The sequence below is a fragment of the Oncorhynchus mykiss genome, chromosome 18 (genome assembly GCF_013265735.2).
Source record: "Oncorhynchus mykiss isolate Arlee chromosome 18, USDA_OmykA_1.1, whole genome shotgun sequence".
Taxonomy (NCBI): Eukaryota; Metazoa; Chordata; class Actinopteri; order Salmoniformes; family Salmonidae; genus Oncorhynchus; species Oncorhynchus mykiss.
This window is the reverse complement of record NC_048582.1, coordinates 44790358-44816571: the sequence shown is the minus strand read 5'-3', so window position 1 is coordinate 44816571 and position 26214 is coordinate 44790358. Positions and strand designations below refer to the sequence as shown.

The 26214-nt window shown below is 41.9% G+C and overlaps 1 protein-coding gene across 4 annotated transcripts in view; it reads right to left on the bottom strand.

The window, feature by feature from the left end:
• Positions 1 to 26214, bottom strand: part of LOC110496356 (rho guanine nucleotide exchange factor 2) — a 79508-nt gene that overhangs the window by 30541 nt on the left and 22753 nt on the right. For 3 of the 4 annotated variants that reach the window (XM_036952906.1, XM_036952907.1, XM_036952910.1), the window contains 9 exons: positions 14993 to 15155; positions 13116 to 13183; positions 10433 to 10496; positions 10021 to 10153; positions 6076 to 6185; positions 5604 to 5747; positions 4992 to 5242; positions 1086 to 1211; positions 42 to 159 (listed from right to left, as the gene is read on the bottom strand). In XM_036952906.1, the coding sequence (XP_036808801.1) occupies positions 42 to 159; positions 1086 to 1211; positions 4992 to 5242; positions 5604 to 5747; positions 6076 to 6185; positions 10021 to 10153; positions 10433 to 10496; positions 13116 to 13183; positions 14993 to 15155 (1177 nt within the window). Of the gene's footprint in view, positions 1 to 41; positions 160 to 1085; positions 1212 to 4991; positions 5243 to 5603; positions 5748 to 6075; positions 6186 to 10020; positions 10154 to 10432; positions 10497 to 13115; positions 13184 to 14992; positions 15156 to 24321; positions 24682 to 26214 lie in introns of those variants that run through there. The other variant, XM_036952908.1, reaches the window with a different exon arrangement.

The window sequence follows — 26214 nt, the reverse complement described above, 5'->3', positions numbered from 1 at the left end:
TATCACCCTCGCCCCTGCTTTTGTATCAACGTTTTTCTCACCCTTGGTGTTGTCAAGGATACGCTGGATGAGGACAGGGTACTTGGTGATGCGTTGAGTGACCAACAGGATGCACTCCTGGACGCCATGGCGACGCAACAGGTGACCCCGACACACCCGCTGAACAGAGAGCGAGGAAGAGAGGGTGAAAGAGAGATGAAAGGTGAACGAGACAGAAGGGAGGGAGAGAGAAAGATAGAGTTAGTGTGAAAGAGAGCAGGAAAGCGTGTGAGAGAGAAAGGCGAAGGAGAGTGAAAGAGAGGGTATAAGAGCGAAAGAGCAGGAGAAGGGAAGAAATTAATATGAACAAGACAAAAAGAGTTGAGAAGAGACAGGAAAAGCGGCAAACACACGAGGGATGGTTGGAAAAAAACAAATATCTGTGTTTTGTAACGCAATCAAGAGCAAATCATATTTTAAACCGAAATTCTGGCGACGTCACTCGATATGAATGAAACAACTTCAAAACTAGCTTGAAGAGCTTTAAATCTAAATGAAAGATAAAAAATACAACTTACAATAGAAAAATATCAAATAACACATGATATTGTACGGAGTATAAATTATTAATTGGAAAGGTGCCAATTACAAAAGGCAAGGTTAGCAAAGTAAATGGTAATGCAACTCCAACTCCTCACAGTTCAGAACACTCATTATCAGTAAACACACAAGTACGCACACATTCCCATTGGCCTATTTTGCTTTCTATGTGACCCCTCTCTCACTCTCTCTCTCTCTCTCTCTCTCTCTGCTAAGGAAGGTGAAACAACCAAATATTATGATCATCGCAATTAAAACCGTAGTAACGGTGACAAAAATGTGGGTTTATTAAAGAATTATGAAAACACAAAAGCTCTTCCTCTGTTGTTCACTCTACTCCCCCCCCCTCCCCTTTCAAACTCAATTCAAGGTTTTTTATTGACAGGAAATACATTATGTGAATAGTGCCAAAGCGTTCCAAAACGCATTGTTTTAAAAGTAAAAAATTGCATTAAGTCTCATCACTCATTCTATCCTTGTTTTTCCCTTCTCCTTCTTCATCTTACCCTTATGAAGTACTGGAACCTCTTGTCTCTGGCCAGCAGCTCCTTGTACAGCTTGACAGCCTTCAGGTGGCGGCTGCAGAACTCAGCGTAGGTCTTTCTCATCTCGTCAGCACACTGGCCCGAGAACTGAGAGAAACAATCAATCCGTCAATCAAGTAACATATATTTAAAGTACCCTGGCCTAGACCCCAAAGTTCAATCAGAAGCAGAGTGGCTAGGATCAACTCCCTGGAAGGAAGAATACCTCGAGAGGAACCAGGGAAGGACCATACTCCTCTGGCTGTATAGTTTACAGTCATGGCCAAAAGTTTTGAAAATGACACAAATATTAATTTTAACAAAGTCTGCTGCCTCAGTTTGTATGATGGTAATTTGCATATACTCCAGAATGTTATGAAGAGTGATCAGATGAATTGCAATTAATTGCAAAGTCCCGCTTTGCCATGCAAATGAACTGAATCCCCAAAAACATTTCCACTGCATTTCAGCCCTGCCACAAAAGTACCAGCTGACATCATGTTAGTGATTCTCTCGTTAACACAGGTGTGAGTGTTGACGAGGACAAGGCTGGAGATCACTCTGTCATGCTGATTGAGTTCGAATAACAGACTGACAGAAGCTTCAAAAGGGGGGTGGTGCTTGGAATCATTGTTCTTCCTCTGTCAATCATGGTTACCTGCAAGGAAACACGTGCCGTCATCATTGCTTTGCACAAAAAGGGCTTCACAGGCAAGGATATTGCTGCCAGTAAGATTGCATCTAAATCAACCATTTATCGGATCATCAAGAACTTCAAGGAGAGCGGTACAATTGTTGTGAAGAAGGCTTTAGGGCGCCAAAGAAAGTCCAGCAAGCGCCAGGACTGTCTCCTAAATTTTATTCAGCTGCGGGATCGGGGCACCACCAGTACAGAGCTTGCTCAGGAATGGCAGCAGGCAAGTGTGAGTGCATCTGCACGCACAGTGAGGCGAAGACTTTTGGAGGATGGCCTGGTGTCAAGAAGGGCAGCAAAGAAGCCACTTCTCTCCAGGAAAAACATCAGGGACAGACTGATATTCTGCAAAAAGTACAGGGATTGGACTGCTGAGGACTGGGATAAAGTCATTTTCTCTGATGAATCCCTTTTCTGATTGTTTGGGGCATCCGGAAAAAAGCTTGTCCGGAGAAGACAAGGTGAGCGCTACCATCAGTCCTGTGTCATGCCAACAGGAAAGCATCCTGAGACCATTCATGTGTGGGGTTGCTTCTCAGTCAAGGGAGTGGGCTCACTCACAATTTTGCCTAAGAACACAGCCATGAATAAAGAATGGTACCAACACATCCTCCGTGAGCAACTTCTCCTAACCATCCAGGAACAGTTTGGTGACGAACAATGCCTTTTCCAGCATGATGAAGCAGCTTGCCATAAGGCAAAAGTGATAACTAAGTAGCTCGGGGAACAAAACATCGATATTTTGGGTCCATGGCCAGGAAACGCCCCAGACCATAATCCCATTGAGAACTTGTGGTCAATCCTCAAGAGGCGGGTGGACAAACAAAAACCCGCAAATTCTGACAAACTCCAAGCATTGATTATGCAAGAATGGGCTGCCATCAGGATGTGGCCCAGAAGTTAATTGACAGCATGCCAGGGCGGATTGCAGAGGTCTTGAAAAAGAAGGGTAAACACTGCAAATATTGACTCTTTGCATTAACTTAATATAATTGTCAATAAAAGCCTTTGCCACTTATGAAATGCTTGTAATTATACTTCAGTATTCCATAGTAACAATAACAAAAACAGTAATCTGACAAAAATATCTAAAGACACTGAAGCAGCAAACTTTGTGAAAATTCATATTTGTGTCATTCTCAAAACATTTGGCCACGACTGTAGTTAAGATTACATATGACCATCAAGGCCAGATAGTTGATCAGGTCTTACAAAGAATGAATGACAAATTAGGATGGGTGGGCGGCAGGTAGCCTCGTGTTTAGAGTGTTGGGCCAGTAACCAAAAGGTTGCTAGATCGAATCCCCGAGCTGACAAGGAAAAAAATCTGTCGTTCTCCCCTGAACAAGGCAGTTAACCCACTGTTCCTAGGCCGTCATTGTAAATAAAAATGTGTTCTTAACTGACTTGCCTAATTAAATAAAGGTTAAATTAAACATGAATTTAAAAATATATATTTTATTTAACCAGGTAGGATAGTTGAGAACAAGTTCTCACTTACAACTGCGACCTGGCCAAGATACATCAAAGCAGTTGGACACATACAACAACACAGAGTTACACAAGGAATAAACAAACATACAGTCAATAATACAGTAGAAAAAAAGGAAGTATATATACAGTGTGTGCAAATGAGGTAAGATAAGGGAGGTAAGGCAATAAAATAGGCCATAGTGGCGAGGTAATTATGATATAGCAATTAAACACTGGAGTGGTAGATGTGCAGAAGATGAATGTGCAAGTAGAGATACTGGGGTGCAAAGGAGCAAAATAAATAAATACAGTATGGGGATGAGGTAGTTGGATGGGCTATTTACAGATGGGCTATGTACAGGTGCAATGATCTGTGAGCTGCTCTGACAGCTGGTGCTTGAAGTTAGTGAGGGAGATAAGAGTCTCCAGCTTCAGCAATTTTTGCAGTTCGTTCCAGTCATTGGCAGCAGAGAACTGGAAGGAAAGGCGGTTAAAGGAGGAATTGGCTTTGGGGAAGACAAGTGAAATATACCTGCTGGAGCGAGTGCTGCGGGTGGGTGCTGCTATGGTGACAAGTGAACTTAGATAAGGCAGGGCTTTACCTAGCAAAGACTTGTAGATAACCTGGAGCTAGTGGGTTTGGCGACGAGTATGAAGCGAGGGCCAGCCAACGAGTGCATACAGGTCGCAGTGGTAGGTAGTATATGGGGCTTTGGTGACAAAACGGATGGTAATGTGATAGACTGCATCCAATTTGTTGAGTAGAGTGTTGGAGGCTATTTTGTAAATGACATCGGTGAAGTTGAGGATCGGTAGGATAGTCAGTTTTACGAGGGTATGTTTGGCAGCATGAGTGAAGGATGCTTTCCTGCGAAATAGGAAGTTGATTCTAGATTTAATTTTGGATTGGAGATGCTTAATGTGGGTCTGGAAGGAGAGTTTACAGTCTAACCAGACACCTAGGTATTTGTAGTTGTCCACATATTCTAGGTCAGAACCGTCCAGAGTAGTGATGCTGGACGGGCGGGCAGGTGTGGGCAGCAATCAGTTGAAGAGCATGCATGTAGTTTTACTTGCATTTAAGAGCAGTTGGAGGCCACGGAAGGAGTGTTGTATGGCATTGAAGCTCATCTGGAGGTTAGTTAGCAGTGTCCAAAGAAGGGCCAGAAGTATACACAATGGTGTCGTCTGCAAAGAGTTGGATCAGAGAATCACCAGCAGAAAGAGCGACATCATTGATGTATAGAGAAAAGAGTCGGCCCGAGAATTGAACCCTGTGGCACAACCATAGAGACTGCCAGAGGTCCGGACAACAGGCCCTCAGATTTGACACACTGAACTCTATCAGAGAAGTAGTTGGTGAACCAGGTGAGGCAGTCATTTGAGAAACCAAGGCTGTTGAGTCTGCCGATAAGAATGTGGTGATTGACTGAGTGGAACGCCCTGGCCAGGTCGATGAATACGGCTGCACAGTATTGTCTCTTATCGATGGCAGTTATGATATCGTTTAGGACCTTGAGCGTGGCAGAGGTGCACCCATGAACAGCTCGGAAGCCAGATTGCATAGAAGGTGCGGTGGGATTCGAAATGGTCGGTGATTTGTTTGATAACTTGGCTTTCGAAGACGCTTAGAAAGGCAGGGTAGGATAGATATAGGATGGTAAATGTATACATCACATAAGGCAGTTGGTATAATGTCCATGTCTGTCTACCTACTGCACCTGTTCCAGCAGCACATCTCCCAGCTGGTGGATAGTGAAGTTGTAGGTGCTGCCAGTCTGCAGGCTGTGGTTGCGCCGTGTGAGCAGCTGTGCCAGGAAGCGTACATGGATGCCAGTGAGGCGGTCCAGGCAGGGGAAGATGGCGTGCACCACGCCCGGCTCCAGCTGCACCTCCTCCAGCATGCCCTGGCGGAACACCCGCTCCATAATGCGAAGTGTCCGCACGTGGTGCAGCTCTGTCTGGATCAGCTCTGCGGGGGACAAAAAACGCAAAGAAAGAGTCAATCATGTAACATGGGGATAGACAATAGAATTGCCCATCTAGCGAAGGAAATTAATATTTTGCTCTGTTCATCACCTGAAAGAAACACATCACCTGACAGAAACACACACATATGAACATTTGGGAGGAGGCACAGTGTCAGCTGCACCCCTGGAGCTACGTATGTCGGGGTTAAGTGCCTTGCTCAAGGGCACAACAGTAGTGGATGGTGGCCATGATCTGAAACAAGCAGCCTCTGCAATTGCTACTTTTTCCATCGCCCAGCCCATGAACTTTTCACCACAAAGGGAAAGAGGTTCAAGACGTACAGTGCATGTCACCACTCTCACCATAGATGACATCCTGCCTTTTGATGATGTCTTTGCGATGCGTCTGCAGGTAGCCCGAGTCCACCGCCATGCTCCATGAGTCCGCCTCAAAATCCCGCCCCTCAATCTCCATTTCCTCCAGCATGGAGGCGTAGTACACTTCTCCTGAGAGAGTAAAACATTCATCCAGTGTAAACAACAAATGGCCTCTATTTGTCTTAAAATCTCTCCTGACAATGAATATATATTCATCCTTTTTTCATATAAACATTTTCAATGTAGACATGGACATGATAGTTGCCAATATCCCTTTTACCGTCTACCCAAAATCCCTGAGGCTTTCCCTATGTAATGGATGCAACCTTATCCCAGACCCAAAGACTTGCATAAGTTACACAATCTGTATGCCTAGGCTTAAGATCAGTAGCAAATACATAGCACAAATGTCCCACGTTTAATCCCAGGAAGGCACAACCACATCCCTGGGTCTTACCCTCGTCGTTGAGCGACTCCATGGACATAGCTCTGTTCCTGAAGTTGAGCGAGTCTGTGGACTGGGACAGGATCCTGCGCAGCCCCAAGGGAGAGTCATCATTCAGGTTCCTATACAGAGGCATGGACGAGGACACATGCCAGGACAAAAACACAAATATACATATATACACATATACACATGCACCAATAAACATGTATAATATACACATGCCATATGCATATGCAGTAAACACAAACATGCACACAGAAACCATCCACATATGTATGAGTACACAGAAAACAACAAAAGTACAAACGGAGATATATATATAAATATACAGTGCCTTGCGAAAGTATTCGGCCCCCTTGAACTTTGCGACCTTTTGCCACATTTCAGGCTTCAAACATAAAGATATAAAACTGTATTTTTTTGTGAAGAATCAACAACAAGTGGGACACAATCATGAAGTGGAACGACATTTATTGGATATTTCAAACTTTTTTAACAAATCAAAAACTGAAAAATTGGGCGTGCAAAATTATTCAGCCCCTTTACTAGCAGTGCAGCAAACTCTCTCCAGAAGTTCAGTGAGGATCTCTGAATGATCCAATGTTGACCTAAATGACTAATATTGGTAAATACAATCCACCTGTGTGTAATCAAGTCTCCGTATAAATGCACCTGCACTGTGATAGTCTCAGAGGTCCGTTAAAAGCGCAGAGAGCATCATGAAGAACAAGGAACACACCAGGCAGGTCCGAGATACTGCTGTGAAGAAGTTTAAAGCCGGATTTGGATACAAAAAGATTTCCCAAGCTTTAAACATCCCAAGGAGCACTGTGCAAGCGATAATATTGAAATGGAAGGAGTATCAGACCACTGCAAATCTACCAAGACCTGGCCGTCCCTCTAAACTTTCAGCTCATACAAGGAGAAGACTGATCAGAGATGCAGCCAAGAGGCCCATGATCACTCTGGATGAACTGCAGAGATCTACAGCTGAGGTGGGAGACTCTGTCCATAGGACAACAATCAGTCGTATATTGCACAAATCTGGCCTTTTCTGGAAGAGTGGCAAGAAGAAAGCCATTTCTTAAAGATATCCATAAAAAGTGTTGTTTAAAGTTTGCCACAAGCCACCTGGGAGACACACCAAACATGTGGAAGAAGGTGCTCTGGTCAGATGAAACCAAAATTGAACTTTTTGGCAACAATGCAAAACGTTATGTTTGGCGTAAAAGCAACACAGCTCATCACCCTGAACACACTATCCCCACTGTCAAACATGGTGGTGGCAGCATCATGGTTTGGGCCTGCTTTTCTTCAGCAGGGACAGGGAAGATGGTTAAAATTGATGGGGAGATGGATGGAGCCAAATACAGGACCATTCTGGAAGAAAACCTGATGGAGTCTGCAAAAGACCTGAGACTGGGACGGAGATTTGTCTTCCAACAAGACAATGATCCAAAACATAAAGCAAAATCTACAATGGAATGGTTCAAAAATAAACATATCCAGGTGTTAGAATGGCCAAGTCAAAGTCCAGACCTGAATCCAATCGAGAATCTGTGGAAAGAACTAAAAACTGCTGTTCACAAATGCTCTCCATCCAACCTCACTGAGCTCGAGCTGTTTTGCAAGGAGGAATGGGAAAAAATGTCAGTCTCTCGATGTGCAAAACTGATAGAGACATACCCCAAGCGACTTACAGCTGTAATCGCAGCAAAAGGTGGCGCTACAAAGTATTAACTTAAGGGGGCTGAATAATTTTGCACGCCCAATTTTTCAGTTTTTGATTTGTTAAAAAAGTTTGAAATATCCAATAAATGTCGTTCCACTTCATGATTGTGTCCCACTTGTTGTTGATTCTTCACAAAAAAATACAGTTTTATATCTTTGTTTGAAGCCTGAAATGTGGCAAAAGGTCGCAAAGTTCAAGGGGGCAGAATACTTTCGCAAGGCACTGTATATACACACACATACTTACTTACACACACACACACACACACACTGAACAAAAATATAAACGCAACATGCAACAATTTCTACAATTTTACTGAGTTACAGTTCATATAAGGAAATCAGTCAATTGAAATACATTTGTTAGGCCCTAATCTATAGATTTCACATGACTCGAAATTGGCGCAGCCATGAGTTGCCCTGGGAGGGTCCAGGCACACCCACTGGGGAGACTGGCCCAGCCAATCAGAATTAGTTTTTCCCCACAAAAGGGCTTAATTACAGACAGAAATACTCCTCAAATTAACATTAAATTATCTGGCAACAGCTCTGGTGGATATTCCTGCAGTCAGCATGCCAATTGCATGCTCCCTCAACACTTGAGACATCTGTGGCATTGTGTTGGGTGACAAAATTCCACATTTTAGAGTGGCCTTTAATTGTCCCCAGCACAAGATGCACCTGTGTAATGATCACGCTGTTTAATCAGCTTTTTGATAAACCACACCTGTCAGGTGGATGGATTATCTTGGCAAATGAGAAATGTTCACTAACAGAGACGTAAACAAATTTGTGCACAACAATTGAGAGAAATAAGTTTTGTGTGCATAAGGAACATTTCTGTGATCTTTTATTTCAGTACATTAAACATGGGACCAACACTTGGTCCCATGTTGCGTTTATATTTTTGTTGAATATACAATACCAGTCAAAAGGGCACACCTACTCATTCAAGGTTTCTTTTTATTTATGATTATTTTCTACATGGTAGAATAATAGTGAAGACATCAAAACTATGAAAAAACACATATGGAATCATGTGGAACCAAAAAAGTGTTAAACAAATCAAAACATATTTTAGATTTTAGATTCTTCAAAGTATCCACTCTTTGCCTTGATGACAGCTTTGCACTCTCTTGGCATTCTTTCATCCAGATTCATGAGGAATGCTTTTCCAACAGTCTTGAAGGAGTTCCCACATATGCGAGCACTTGTTGGCTGCTTTTCCTTCACTCTGCGGTGCAACTCATCCCAAACCATCTCAGTTGGGTTGAGGACGGGTGATTGTGGAGGCCAGGTCATCTGATGCAGCAATAAATCACATTCCTTCTTGGTCAAATAGCCCTGGATGTGTGTTTTGGGTCATTGCCCTGTTGAAAAACAAAATATAGTCCTACTAAGCACAAACCAGATGGGATGGCATATCGCTGCATAATGCTGTGTTAGCCATCCTGGTTAAGTGTACCTTGAATTCTAAATAAAATCACTGACAGTGTCACCAGCAAAGCACCCCCACACCAGCATACCTCCTGTTCCATGCTTCACGGTGGGAACCACACATGCGGAGATCATCCATTCACCTACTCTGCGTTTCACAAATTAGTCAAATTTGAGTCAAATTTGGACTCATTAGACCAAAGGACAGATTTCATTGCTCGTGTTTCTTGGGCCAAACAAGTCTCTTCTTATTGTTGTCCTTTAGTAGTGGTTTCTTTGCAGAAATTCGACCATGAAGGCCTTATTCACGCAATCTCCTCTGAACAGTTGATGTTGAGATGTGTCTGTTAATTGAAATGCATTCTAGGTGACTACCTCAAGAAGATGGTTGAGAGAATGCCATTAGTGTACAAAGCTGTCATCAAGGCAAAGGGTGGCTACTTTGAAGAACCTCAAATATAAAATATATTTAGATTTGTTTAACACTTTTTTTGCTTACGACATGATTCCATATGTTTAATTTCAAGGTTTTGATGTCTTCACTATTATTCAACAATGTAGAAAATCGTAAAAATAAGGAAAAATCCAGGAATGAGTAGGTGTCCAAATTTTTTGACTGGCACTGTATATATATTAACTAGTGAGTGGGACTTTCATTTCTACTATGAAAAGTCTATACGTGGCATGATGTCACTATTAATGTCAATTACAAGTTTGACTGTGGTTTCCCTCGTAACCTCCCCCTTTTTGTGCTTTGACCAATGAGCAGGCAGTGGCGGGGCTCACCCTGCAATGTTATTGGTGGAGACACTCTTGGAGAGGGAAAGGCCGGAGCGTCCGCGGCGCGAGCCCAGCAAGGATTGGCGGAGATTGTCAGAGTGGTAGATGGCAGAGCTGGGGCGTTCCCTCATCATGGGGGCTAACGAGGAGTAGATAAAGTTGGAGTAGGAGGGAATAGAGGAGGAAGGAGAAGAGGAGGAGAAATATAGTGAAATATTATAAAAGGGAAACTCTTATAATGAAAAAGGAGTCAGATGCAATTTCAGAGTTCAAAAGTGAAACTACAGATACTTTTGTTCAATTGCAAAACGGATTGTTATTACAAACCAACCCAATAGTGAAAAATACGTTTTCCTTTGCATATGTAAAAAAGAATTTGAAGTATGTAGCATACATGTGCGCATTTGCATGTACTGACTTTTGGTACGAAGGGTCACGCTCTGCAGAGCTGAGTTGTTCCTCATGAGAGCCATCTTCTGTTGCTGTGGTTACATAGAGTACAGTTCAATATCATATACCACATATTATTACATGCTTGTATACAGTGCCTTCAGAGCGTATTCACACCACTTTACTTTTTCCAAATTTTGTTGTGTTACAGCCTGCATTTAAAATGGATTAAATTGAGATTGTGTGTCACTGGCCTACACACAATACTCCATAATGTCTATTGGTTGGAGTCATTATAAATCATTTTTCAACTACTCCACAAATGTCTTGTTAACAAACTATAGTTTTGGCAAGTCGGTTAGGACATCTACTTCGTGCATGACACAAGTCATTTTTCCAACAATTGCATACAGACAGATTATTTCACTTATAATTCACTGTATCACAATTTCAGTGGGTTAAACGTTTACATACACTAAGTTGACTGTGCACTTAAACAGCTTGGAAAATTCCAGAAAATTATGTCATGGCTTCTGATAGGCTAATTGACATAATTTGAGTCAATTGGAGGTGTACCTGTGGATGTATTTCAAGGCCTACCTTCAAACTCAGTACCTCTTTGCTTTACATCATGGGAAAATACAAATAAATCAGCCAAGACCTCAGAAAAACCATTGTAGACCTCCACAAGTCTGGTTCATCCTTGGGAGCAATTTCCAAATGCCTGAAGGTACCACATTCATCTGTACAAACAATAGTACGCAAGTATAAACACCATGGGACCACGCAGCCGTCAAACCGCTCAGGAAGGAGACGTGTTCTGTGGTCCTAGAGATGAACGTACTCTGGAACGAAAAGTGCAAATCAATCCCAGAACAACAGCAAAGGACCTTATGAAGATGCTGGAGGAAACAGGTACAAATGTATCTATATCCACAGTAAAACAACTCCTAGATCGACATAACCTGAAAGTCCGCTCAGCAAGGAAGAAGCCACTGCTCCAAAATCGCCATCAAAAAGCCAGACTACGGTTTGAAACTGCACATGGGGACAAAGATTGTACTTTTTGGAGAAATGTCCTCTGGTCTGATGAAACAAAAATAGAACTGTTTGGCCATAATGACCATTGTTATGTTTGGAGGAAAAAGGGGGAGGCTTGCAAGCCGAAGAACACCATCCCAACCGTGAGGCACGGAGGTGTCAGCATCATGTTGTTGGGGTGCTTAGCTGCAGGAGGGACTGGTGCACTTCACAAAATAGATGGCATCGTGAGGATGTAAAATGATGTGGCTATATTGAAGCAACATCTCAAGACATCAGTCAGGAAGTTAAAGCTTGGTCGCAAATGGGTCTTCCAAATGGATAATGACCATAATCATACTTCCAAAGTTGTGGCAAAATGGCTTAAGAACAACAAAGTCAAGGTATTGGATTGGCCATCACAAAGCCCTGGCCTCAATCCTATAGAAAATTTGTGGGCAGAACTGAAAAAGTGTGTGCGAGCAAGGAGGCCTACAAATCTGACTGTTACACCAGCTCTGTCAAGAGGAATGGGCCAAAATTCACCCAACTTATTGTGGGGAATCTTGTGGAAGGCTACCCGAAACAATTGACCCAAATTAAACCATTTAAAGGCAATACTACCAAATACTAATTGAGTGTATGTAAACTTCTGACCCACTGGAAATGTGATGAAAGAAATAAAAGCTGAAATAAATAATTCTCTCTACTATTATTCTGACATTTCACATTCTTAAAATAAAGTGGAGATCCTAACTGACCTACGACACGGAATATTAACTAGGATTAAATGTCAGGAATTGTGAAAAACTGAGTTTAAATGTATTTGGCTAAGGTGTATGTAAATGTCCAACTTCCCCTGTATACATATGCACTACATGACCAAAAGTATGTGGATACCCGCTCGTCGAACATCTCATTCCAAAATCATGGGCATTAATATGGAGTTGGTCCCCCTTTGCTGCTATAACAGCCTCCACTCTTCTGGGAAGGCTTTCCACTAGATGTTAGAACATTGCTGTGGGGACTTGCTTCCATTTAGCCACAAGAGCATTAGTGAGGTGGGAAACTGATGTTGGGCGATTAGGCCTGACTTGCAGTCAGATTCAATTCATCCCAAAGATGTTCAATGTGGTTCAGGCCAGGGTTCTGTGCAGGCCAGTCAAGTTCTTCCACACCAATCTCGACAAATCATTTCTGTATGGACCTCGCTTTGTCCACAGGGGCATTGTCATGCTGAAACAGGAAAGAGCTTTCCCTAAACTGTTGCCACAAAGTTGGAAGCACAGAATCATCTAAAATATCATTGTATGCTGTGCAGCAATGCTCCCCATTCAACCTGACATAGCTTGAGACGATCTGCAAAGAATAGGAGAAACTCCACAAATACAGGTGTGCCAGGCTTGTAGTGTCATACCCAAGAAGACTCAAGGCTGTAATCACTGCCAAAGGTACTTCCACAAAGTACTGAGTAAAAGCATAGGAAAACTTATGTAAATGTGATTTCTTTTTATGATACTTAATAAATTAGTAAATAATTCTAATAACCTGTTTTTGCTTCATCATTATGGGGTATTGTGTGTAGATTGATGAGGGGGAAAAACGATTTAATCCGTTTTAGAATAAGGCTGGAACGCATTCTAAAATTCTTTCCGAATACCCTGTATATACATCCTCATGTTATCTCTTACCCTCTGTTTCATTTTGGCACAGTTTGGCAACGTGTCTCGACAGCGGTTGTGGATAGTTACACTGCAGGCTGTGAGAAAAAGAAAACACACACGTGATTCACTCTTTCAAACATTTTCTCTCTCTCTCGCACTCTGAATGTCCCCCCTACCCTATATGTATCTTTGTTCCTCTGTTTTATATGTCAACCTTCATCAAATATGGGGAAACTTTTAATATATGGTGAGGATCTCCCTCTCTCTTCCCACTTCTCTTTCCCTGTCCCACCTGCTTCGTTTGTGGCCATCGTTTCACTTCCTGTGCAGGGTTTGTGAACAGGAAGTTAGGGTTTAGACACATCTGGCGGAGGGGAGGAGAGACCCAGGGGTGTTTCAGAACCCTCTAACCCAGTTCCACTGGTCCTCCCCCGCCCGCCCTAAACACTTCTCTGACCCAAATCTAGACATAAAGCCTACTTAAATTTGTAGGCTTACACACTGAAGAACGCAAACCTGACTCCCTGTTGCAGGAAAAAAAATTTTTTAGAGAGATCTTTTAAGACAATTGTTTGAGTGAACACTGAATTTATTTGCTTTTACTTATTCACCGGTTTGATTTGGTGTGGTGAAATCAAGCCAAACTAAATCTGGTGAGTAAGTGTACTAGCATTAATGGTATTCACCCTGAACTAAATTGAGCATATTTCATAATTTAGTATTAGGAATTTGAACAACGTCATGAGACAGTGACCTTTAACCTTTAACTCCCCCTCAAATTAGGAAGAACCTGCAAGGTACATAGTTAGCGCCTGGCTATGTTAGCGGTTACCGCCTGCCACAGATACAGATGAGCTATCAGAGCAGAGTCTGGTGCAGGCCAGCACAGGGTGCACAGTTCTGACAGAACACCAGGGCTATTATCTGTATAGGGGCATGGAGTCCTGACAACACAGGAACTGTTTGTTATCTGTAACCAACCCTCTCTGTCTGGAAAACTGAATCAGGTTTGGTTGAGAAATGAAGAAATGCTACCCAGCAGAAAAAGTGAAGTATATAGGCATAACAGGAAAGGGTGTGTGTGTGTGTGTGTGTGTGTGTGACACGTGTCTATATTTGTGTGTGAAATGTTTTGCCTGTGCACATGACTGACACACACCATGGCAAGTTTTGCATAAATTCATGTATATTTGTGTGTGAACTGTGTGTCAAAATGTATTCCTATAATAATGTAAATATTTCAAAATAAATACTTAGCATAACACACAAACCAAAATGTATTCCAGCACAATCTATTGTAAGTTATATCAAATGTAATGAAAATACATTGGGCTGCAGCTCCTTCTAGGCCAATTTGCCTGTGAGGATGGCAGTGGAGATGTGTTTTTGAGTGGGTGAGAAGCTCACCATCCCCAACTCTCACCCATTATCTGACTGCATGTAGATCAATGTCCATAATGTAACTATTTGAAATGGAATTGATAGTCACATTGTAGTTCATTACTGTGTTGTAACTTATTTGGAGAGTTAACAGGTTCATTTGCTTGTAAAGGAATGGTATAAATAGCGTAGATTGTTCCCTTTGGTAGTGCCTCAATATTCTGCCACCATAGAGTGATATGACAATGTATGTCCTGATAAATGATGCTGCATTTTTTGTAAATCGTCTTAGGGTTTTAGGGAGGTATAGGGTTGTGGTACGTTTTTGAGATGTTCTTTTGGTTTGCTGAGCTACACATGCTGTGTAGCTCAGGCCTGTGTCTGAAGGATCTGGTGGGTAGGCAAGGCTTACTAGGTCAGTTGATGGCCACTATTGGGGTGCTGTGTGTGTGGTAGTAGTTGTATTAATTTGTAGTATTAGTAGTAGTAGTAGTAGTATTTGTAGTAGCATTAGTGGTACTCACTGGGGCAGCTGAGGGCCTCCTTGGCAGTGATGCTCTTGTTGCATGCTGAACAGAGGGTGGTCCCCGACACGGTGAGGGAGGTGAAGAGATGCCCGTTGCTGTAGCGCGCCTCCCTGTCCCGCGCCTCCTTCTCCCTCTCCCTCATGCGTTCCTTCTCCTTATTCTGGGAGGAAATTAAAAAAGGAGGAGAGAAGCAGAATGCACTGATGACATACAATGGCACCTTTGACATGAGGTGGACAGGTTAAAGAGTTTAAATCATGTGTCAGAACTTCCCTTAACCCTCCTACTCTTCTGCTTTTAAAAAAGAGGCATTTTACATTCCATCAGTACCTTAAAGAAACATGTTGGTGGAAAGTCTACAGCTCGTGACAATAGCAAAAGGAAGCAAAATCTAAGCGTTACCAGTAGCCCTCTTAGGTGTCAAAATTAGATGTGAGAATAACAAAAGCCGGATTCGTCAAAAGCCGGATTCGTCACACACCCCATTGTTATCATTGTAACGTTCCATCATTAATGAGGATTTCCTAATGCAATGTCCACAATCATCTTGTAACCATAGCTACCTTGACGAGGCAGGCCATAGTCGCCCTGACTAACTAACTTAATAGCTGATGCTACCTCCAACTAAAAACTCCAGTGTGTTTCTGTCACAGAAGCATGAGCAATGTTCAGTGTCTTTGGGAACCAGTCTGATGGAGTAGAACTTTATGCAACATAAATTGATGACTTCTTGGGAACTAAAAGCAGTTGCCGCCACATTGAACCTGTACATTTTCCTGTGTTGGGATTGATTGTTCAAGCAGAAACAGGTATACGGTAGCAGTGAAGGGTTAACAATGTCTTTCCATTCTTTTAGAGTTGTGCCAAGTAACGTATTTTTGTCTGTGTGTCAGGGGAGGGACAGCCTTATGTCTGTTGCCATGTTGACATCCAGCACAGGAAGTAGACAGGGAAGGCTTCCTCTTTTGGGGCTAAAGTGGGCAGGGTGAGCTGTTACTAGGGCAACAGCGGCAAAAGAGGGAGGGCACCACAAAACCGCATTTGTGCAGTTTTTAATTTGAGGTCAAAAGTTTTTCTACATTCAGTGTGAAATAATTGAGGCTAAAGGTGAGAGTTAGAGACTTGATTCTCTGTGTGTGAGATCAGTACGTGTGGGTAGGTCTCAAAACCAAATGCCACTATAAAAGTAAGAGGATTTACAAAACTGGTCAGTATTTTTTGACAGCGATCACCAGCAGAGGACGTTAATATGAGAGAGAGAGAGAGAGAGAGAGAGAGTGAGAGAGAGCGAGAGAAGATGACTCCCAGCACTTTACACAACATAGACCCAGAATGCAACACAATAGACGTCTGTGTTTTCACTGTCTTTCTACACCTTCTCACTCACTACCCCATCATTGCCTTATGTCTGTTTCCGCTGTTTTTCAACAGAAGGCTGATATTGAGAAGCAAATTGGAGAACGCCTTGTGATGATCACATGAACTTTTGCAGTAAAAGAGGAACCCAAGCTAGACAGGTTGACTGTAGTTTGCCATGTCGTAATTAAAATATTAATATTGCTGAGTGGTAAATGTCTAGACAATGACCTTCATGGTGTTTTCCACCATCTCATAGTCCACACAGCACAAACACACCTGATAAATTGTCTGGTTGATAAAGCAAGTCTTAATGAATAGATTATTCGTCACATTAAGTTGAATTGTGTGTTTGTGCTTGGCTGGGGAAATAAATGTGGGTTGTGGGGACAGGAGTTGAGAAATACTTCTCTGAATCTATCCGGGACTACTTATACAGTATAGTGATGTCCAAAAGTTAACATTTGCCAATATTACCATTACATTTTGGCATCATCATCATCATCTCAGTGGTGACCCATGACATTCAGGGTTGACTGATATGCTGGGCCAGGTCTTCCAAACCTATACATCTGTACTGTCCCTAATTGTTGGTCAATGTTTGTGTACCTGTTTAAAGTAAACTGTTATTTTGATGCAGCAATGCAAAGCACTAACATTTTTACAGGGAAAAGAGAATAAATATACCAATGAAGTTTATAATTAGTAATTTCTGATGTATCAGAGGCAAAGCTCTCTCTCTCTATATATATACAGTGAGGGGAAAAAGTATTTGATCCCCTGCTGATTTTCTACTTTTGCCCACTGACAAAGAAATGATCAGTCTGTATTTTAATGTTAGGTTTATTTGAACAGTGAAAAACCCATGTCAAAAATGTTATAAATTGATTTGCATTTTAATGAGGGAAATAAGTATTTGACCCCTCTGCAAAACATGACTTAGTACTTGGTGGCAAAACCCTTGTTGGCAATCACAGAGGTCAGACGTTTCTTGTAGTTGGCCACCAGGTTTGCACACATCTCAGGAGGGATTTTGTCCCACTCCTCTTTGCAGATCTTCTCCAAGTCATTAAGGTTTCGAGGCTGACGTTTGGCAACTCTGTCACGTTCTGACCTTAGTTCCTTTTTTATTTATTATTTATTTTATTTGGTCAGAGAGTGAGTTGGGGTGGGCATTCTATGTTGTTTTTTCTATGTTTTGTTCTGTTGTTATATTTCTATATTTTTGGCCTAGTATGGTTCTCAATCAGAGGCAGGTGCCAGTCGTTGTCTCTGATTGGGAGCCATATTTACGTAGCCTGTTTTCTATTGTGTTTTGTGGGTGGTTGTATCCTGTGTTAGTGTTTTCACCATACGGCACTGTTTCGGTAGTTTGTACTTTTGTTGTTTTGTTCAGTGTTCTGTTGATTTATTAAATATATAATTATGGACACTTACCACGCTGCACATTGGTCTGATCCTTGCTACTCCTCTGAAGAAGAGGAATTCCATTACAAACTTGAACCTTCAGCTCCCTCCACAGATTTTCTATGGGATTAAGGTCTGGAGATTGGCTAGGCCACTCCTTTGTTGCCTTGACCGTGTGTTTTGGGTCATTGTCATGCTGGAATACCCATCCACGATCCATTTTCAATGCCCTGGCTGAGGGAAGGAGGTTCTCACCCAAGATTTGACGGTACATGGCCCCCGTCAATCGTCTCTTTGATGCAGTGAAGTTGTCCTGTCCCCTTATCAGAAAAACACCCCCAAAGCATAATGTTTTCACCTCCATGTTTGACGGTGGGGATGATGTTCTTGGGGTCATAGGCAGCATTCCTCTTCCTCCAAACACGGCGAGTTGAGTTGATGCCAAAGAGGTCCATTTTGGTCTCATCTGACCACAACACGTTCACACAGTTGTCCTCTGAATCATTCAGATGTTCATTGGCAAACTTCAGACGGGCATGTATATGTGCTTTCTTGAGCTGGGGGACCTTGCGGGCGCTGCAGGATTTCAGTCCTTCACGGCGTAATGTGTTACCAATTGTTTTCTTGGTGACTATGGTTCCAGCTGCCTTGAGATCATTGACAAGATCCTCCTGTGTAGTTCTGGGCTGATTCCTCACCGTTCTCATGATCATTGCAACTCCACGAGGTGAGATCTTGCATGGAGCCCGAAGCCGAGGAAGATAGACAGCTCTTTTGTGTTTCTTCCATTTGCGAATAATCGCACCAACTGTTGTCACCTTCTCACCAAGCTGCTTGGCGATGGTCTTGTAGCCCATTCCAGCCTTGTGTAGGTCTACAATCTTGTCCCTGACATCCTTGGACAGCTCTTTGGTCTTGGCCATGGTGGGGAGTTTGGAATCTGATTGATTGCTTCTGTGGACAGGTATTTTATACAGGTAAGAAACTGAGATTAGGAGCACTCCCTTTAAGAATGTGCTCCTAATCTCAGCTCGTTACCTGTATAAAAGACACCTGGGAGAGGGGGTCAAATACTTATTTCTCTCATTAAAATGCAAATCAATTTATAACATTTTTGACATGTCTCAGCCTCCAGTATTTATGCTGCAGTAGTTTGTGTCGGGGGGCTAGGGTCAGTTTGTTATATCTGGAGTACTTCTCCTGTCCTATTCGGTGTCCTGTGTGAATTTAAGTGTGTTCTCTCTAATTCTCTCTTTCTCTCTCTCGGAGGACCTGAGCCCTAGGACCATGCCTCAGGACTACCTGACATGATGACTCCTTGCTGTCCCCAGTCCACCTGGCCGTGCTGCTGCTCCAGTTTCAACTGTTCTGCCTTATTATTATTGGACCATGCTGGTCATTTATGAACATTTGAACATCTTGGCCATGTTCTGTTATAATCTCCACCCAGCACGGCCATAAGAGGACTGGCCACCTCACATAGCCTGGTTCCTCTCTAGGTTTCTTCCTAGGTTTTGGCTTTTCTAGGGAGTTTTTCCTAGCCACCGTGCTTCTACACCTGCATTGCTTGCTGTTTGGGGTTTTAGGCTGGATTTCTGTACAGCACTTTGAGAAATCAGCTGATGTACGAAGGGCTATATAAATACATTTGATTTGATTTGTTTTTCTGGATTTTTGTTGTTCTGTCTCTCACTGTTCAAATAAACCTACCATTAAAATGATAGACTGATCATTTCTTTGTCAGTGGGCAAACGTACAAAATCAGCAGGGGATCAAACTTTTTTTCCCTCACTGTATACACAGCCTAGTGCTGTATAATTGGCTTAAACGCTAAAGTGAGCAATACATCAGGGAGTGAAAGAATAGATGGGGTGAGATAGAGAGAGAGATATAGAAGGTGTCATTAAAAGGTGTCAGGACGATAACACTGAGAAAGACATGGGAATATGGACAGAGTCTATAGGGGGATTCATTTTATAGTCTTCCACCGGTTTACTTCACTGAGTCACTGATAAAGCAACGGCAAACACACACACAAAGTTTCATACCTCTTATACAGTGTGTTTCCTAGAATGTCCATGCTTTCTGTGTGTTGGTATGTGTATTGACATCAAATGTGTGTGTATGTGTGCGCGCTCCAGATTAAGGACTGAAGTGGCCCTGTAGCCTGATTTATGTCCTCTGGAGGGATGCTGGGCAAAGCAGAGCCTGAGGTGGATTCAAGTTTAGTCTCCCTAATCGACATACCATACAGAGGGACAAGAAGAAAACGGGGAGTCAGTCTAATATGTGTGTGTGTGTGTGTGTGTGTGTGTGTGTGTGTGTGTGTGTGTGTGTGTGTGTGTGAGAGAGAGAGTCCACACAACTCTGGAATGCACCAGAGTCATTGCTCTCTACGGAAGTCGTATCCTCCATCTCGCCCTCCCTGTATCTCACACAACATCTTTCTCCATCCCCCTCCTCTCACTCTTTATTTCTAACTCTCAAGATGTGTCCTTCGCCCTCGGTCCTCTCGTTCGAACACATTCACGCCTACACACATTCTCCTACACGGTTTCCCATGTGTGCTATAGATTGCAATAGCTCCCTCCCACCTCACTTCTGTACTGTAGGAAGTATTCCTATTTTGTTTGATTAAGTTCAACACAACCATACATACAGGTAGCAATACCGATCAAAATAATAACATAAGGAAGCACAGTGACGATGATGTTTTTTACTCTGGTCACTAATTGTGCTTGGAAAGTTACTACTTAAAAAATGTGTCAAATGCAGACATCACTCCTCCATTTCCCAATAGTTTGTCTAATTTCAGTTTACGTGACAAAAGAAGCAGTCATTTTGTAGAGAATCATTGTGCTATCTAAACCGCTGTCAAATATCTTTTCCATAACCAAAAATATAGCTTTTTCAGCTGGTGTACAAAACCGAAAGTAAAAGATTCAAAAAACAAAACATAGAAGAGCTTCTTAGAATGGCTTTCAATGAGAATGACAGATCTATAAATCCCATTTCTATGTGAATTTGGTCGGGTCGCCCTAAAAGTTACATATTGCAACTTTAATCAGGGTTCAAACCACAAGGGTGCTGGGGACTACCATAGCAAATAAGGGCACCCAAGCATTAAAAAACATCAACAGCGGGGGTTGTAATAAGCATTTCAGTAAAAATATTGACTTTGATAAACTAGGGCAGTGTTTCGCAACCTTTATTTATCCTTGCCTGGTGCAAAGGAATCAAATGAATACTCCCATTTAGTGGAAACACCACCCATATGGCACTCCAGACAGGCTCTATGAAACACTACAAGCATTTAAGAGACAACAAATAGTATTTAAACTCAGGTCTGATTAGTGTAGTGGTGTGAATGTGTAACATGAACCGAGGACACCAGCAAAATTACTCAAAGCATGTTCTCCTGCATGTGCTGAACATGCAAAACCTCTAACTGTCCAGTTTGTTGTAGTGTGTGAGTGACACAGATTTGTTGGCACTGGCCCCAAAACTATGTTGAAAAAAAATGTGCAATAAGCATACATGCACACATGCACACACACCCCCCACCGTAGGAAAGTGATGTTCATATGGCGCTGGCAAGCTAAGGTTTTTCTCAGACATCCGCCATCCACTGTGCCAGAGAAAGCAGATAATATCACACCAACAGTGTCATTTCTATGGCAACCGATGCTATAGTCAAACACACACACAAGCTGCATATACAGTGCCTTGCGAAAGTATTCGGCCCCCTTGAACTTTGCAACCTTTTGCCACATTTCAGGCTTCAAACATAAAGATATAAAACTGTATTTTTTTGTGAAGAATCAACAACAAGTGGGACACAATCATGAAGTGGAACGACATTTATTGGATATTTCAAACTTTGTTAACAAATCAAAAACTGAAAAATTGGGCGTGCAAAATTATTCAGCCCCCTTAAGTTAATACTTTGTAGCGCCACCTTTTGCTGCGATTACAGCTGTAAGTCGCTTGGGGTATGTCTCTATCAGTTTTGCACATCGAGAGACTGAAATGTTTTCCCATTCCTCCTTGCAAAACAGCTCGAGCTCAGTGAGGTTGGATGGAGAGCATTTGTGAACAGCAGTTTTCAGTTCTTTCCACAGATTCTCGATTGGATTCAGGTCTGGACTTTGACTTGGCCATTCTAACACCTGGATATGTTTATTTTTGAACCATTCCATTGTAGATTTTGCTTTATGTTTTGGATCATTGTCTTGTTGGAAGACAAATCTCCGTCCCAGTCTCAGGTCTTTTGCAGACTCCATCAGAATGGTCCTGTATTTGGCTCCATCCATCTTCCCATCAATTTTAACCATCTTCCCTGTCCCTGCTGAAGAAAAGCAGGCCCAAACCATGATGCTGCCACCACCATGTTTGACAGTGGGGATGGTGTGTTCAGCTGTGTTGCTTTTACGCCAAACATAACGTTTTGCATTGTTGCCAAAAAGTTACATTTTGGTTTCATCTGACCAGAGCACCTTCTTCCACATGTTTGGTGTGTCTCCCAGGTGGCTTGTGGCAAACTTTAAACAACACTTTTTATGGATATCTTTAAGAAATGGCTTTCTTCTTGCCACTCTTCCATAAAGGCCAGATTTGTGCAATATACGACTGATTGTTGTCCTATGGACAGAGTCTCCCACCTCAGCTGTAGATCTCTGCAGTTCATCCAGAGTGATCATGGGCCTCTTGGCTGCATCTCTGATCAGTCTTCTCCTTGTATGAGCTGAAAGTTTAGAGGGACGGCCAGGTCTTGGTAGATTTGCAGTGGTCTGTACTCCTTCCATTTCAATATTATCGCTTGCACAGTGCTCCTTGGGATGTTTAAAGCTTGGGAAATCTTTTTGTATCCAAATCCGGCTTTAAACTTCTTCACAACAGTATCTCGGACCTGCCTGGTGTGTTCCTTGTTCTTCATGATGCTCGCTGCGCTTTTAACGGACCTCTGAGACTATCACAGTGCAGGTGCATTTATACGGAGACTTGATTACACACAGGTGGATTGTATTTATCATCATTAGTCATTTAGGTCAACATTGGTTCATTCAGAGATCCTCACTGAACTTCTGGAGAGAGTTTGCTGCACTGAAAGTAAAGGGGCTGAATAATTTTGCACGCCCAATTTTTCAGTTTTTGATTTGTTAAAAAAGTTTGAAATATCCAATAAATGTCGTTCCACTTCATGATTGTGTCCCACTTGTTGTTGATTCTTCACAAAAAAATACAGTTTTATATCTTTATGTTTGAAGCCTGAAATGTGGCAAAAGGTCGCAAAGTTCAAGGGGGCCGAATACTTTCGCAAGGCACTGTACCTTACATACAAGATCACTACATTAACAAAACTAAGGGCACATGCAGTCCTCATTCCCTGAAACCAGCTCACATGCAAGCATGTGCACACGCACACACACAATCAGTCTAATTGGGAGGCAAAATGGTACACAGAACAATGTCATATTTTAATATTGCAGGCTTGCATGGTAATAGCATGATGCACTGTTTTATACACCTATGTATGGTGTATAACGTTTACATGTAATTCTGAAAATAAACCAAAATAATGTACAGGTACATGCTTCTTCCAATCACAAATATTACACTAAAGGTATATACATATTTAAGGTGTGTCTCATAGGTCTATATATAGCCTACATGGAAAACTGCAAACAACTGTTAGTTCCAATGACTATGTTTGCTCTCCAGAATGTGGCAACACTTCCGGGTACCGATGCACAAAGCCCCCCCTGAAACCAGCTCACATGCAAGCATGTGCACACGCACACACACAATCAGTCTAATTGGGAGGCAAAATGGTACACAGAACAATGTCATATTTTAATATTGCAGGCTTGCATGGTAATAGCATGATGCACTGTTTTATACACCTATGTATGGTGTATAACGTTTACATGTAATTCTGAAAATAAACCAAAATAATGTACAGGTACATGCTTCTTCCAATCACAAATATTACACTAAAGGTATATACATATTTAAGGTGTGTCTCATAGGTCTATATATAGCCTACATGGAAAACTGCAAACAACTGTTAGTTCCAATGACTATGTTTGCTCTCCAGAATGTGGCAACACTTCCGGGTACCGATGCACAAAGCCCCCCCCCCCCCCCCCCACCAAAAAAAAGAACTTTCTCCAACTCAGACCCCTAGTCGCGATATTCTGGGGAATCATGACCAAACTGAAAAAGGTGATTAACAGTATAGGCTTCCACAGACCAATTGTCACCATAAGGGCAGGATCATTGCCAAGCGCGCCGCTTGTTTTTGTGAAGTATCTCCATATTGCGCAAACTTCCTAAAAAATTGCCTACGTGCTTCTGCAATGACGATCGCAATCTAAACGTTATCATTATAACCAATATTAGATAATGTCTCCAATTCTAAAATGACATCCACAAGTTTCAAGTTTTAATCATATGTACAGATGCGCTTGAAACATTTACTTTTTGCGCATTTCACTTTTGTCAGAAATTTGCCAATAACACAAGGTATCAGTAATAGTAAGCCTCCAAATACATCCACTCACCCGTAAATTAATATCTCTCATTCTCTCTTGTCGAATTTTCGACAGATCCGTGACTCTGGACATGGTGAGAATCGAGACCCTTCCTCTCCAGTACGATAAATAAATCCTTTTAAAGGCAAAGCGCTTGTGGCTATCAAGCAGGAACTTCAAATATCTGCCTGTTTTGTTCTTCCCTGAGAGGTTAACGCTAAAGCAGTTATATGATTATATGGCTAGGGTAAAAGGTCTGTGTTGTAGCCAAACTGTAACACCCTTACAAAATTGCACGTTCAACTTGTCTGTATCCCTAGTCCAACGGCAATGTCACTGATGCTGCGTAAAAGGAGGCTTTCTCATACAGGAAATTCTGTCGGTTTTTTGCACTTCAGATTATACAAAATTACGCCTACCGGAGGAGGTTTCAGAATGAGCCCATCTTTAAATTCAGTGATAACGTTCACTGCTAGCACAGAGAGAAAATAGATGGAAGTAAATCAAGAAGTGTTAGGTTCTTTGTGCTACTATTCTGGTATTATGGAGAGAGAGGGAATGGTCACTCATTGTATGTACACTGAACAAAAATATAAACGCAAGTGTTGGTCCCATGTGCTGAAATAAGACACATAAAAAGCTTATTGGCATTTCTAATTTGCCAATATTCTAATTTGCCAATATAATCCATCCACCTGATTTGTGTGGCATAAACATTTTTAAAACAGCATTGTCATTACACAGGTGCACCTTGTGCTGGGGACAATAAAAGGCCACTTTAATATGTGTGGTTTGTCACACACAATGCCACAGATGTGTCAAATTGAGGGAGAGTGCAATTGGAATGCTGACTGCAGGAATGTCCACCAGAGCTGTTGCCAGATAATGTAATGTTAATTTCTCTAGCATAAGCTGCCTCCAGTGTCGTTTTAGAGAATTTGGCAGTGCGTCCAACTGGACTCACAACCGCAGACCACGTGTAACCATGCCAGCCCAGGACCTCCACATACATACAGTGCATTCGGAAAATATTCAGATCCCTCGACTTTTTCCACATTTTGTTACGTTACAGCCTTCTAAAATGGATTAGTCCCCCCCCCCCAATCTACACACAATACCCCATAATGATAATGCAAAAACAGATTTTTAGACATTTTAGCAAATGTATTACAAATAAACTGAAATGTCACATTTACATAAGAATTCAGACCCTTAGTACTTTTTTGAAGCACTGTTGGCAGTGATTAATGCCTCGAGTCTTCTTGGGTATGACGCTACAAGCTTGGCACACCTGTATTTGGGGAGTTTCTCCCATTCTTCTCTGCATATTGTCTCCAGCTGGATGGGGAGTGTCGCTGTGCAGCTATTTTCAACAACAAAAAAGTTATACATTTGCAAAAATGTCAAAAAACCTGTTTTCACTTTGTCATGATGGGTGCAGATTGATGCCATTTTTTATTTTTTTAATACATTTTATAGTAAGGCTGTGATGTAACACAATGTGGAAAAAGGCAAAGGGTCTAAATACTTTCCAAAAGGACTGTACATACATATACAGTACCAGTCAAAAGTTGACACACCAACTCATTTAAGGGTTCTTTATTTTTACTATTTTCTACATTATAGAATAATAGTGAAGACATACAAAAATATGAAAAAACACAACCAACAAAGTATTAAACAAATCAAAATACTTGTTATATTTTAGATTCTTCAAAGTAGCCACCCTTTGCCTTGATGATAGCTTTGCACACTCTTGGCAATTATCTCAACCAGCTTCATGATGTATTCACATGGAATGCATTTCAATTAACAGTTTAATTAGAGTACTTGTGTAATCATTAGTGGAATTTATTTCCTTCTTCATGCCTTTGAGCCAATCAGTTGTGTTGTGACAAGGTAGGGGTGGTATACAGAAGATAT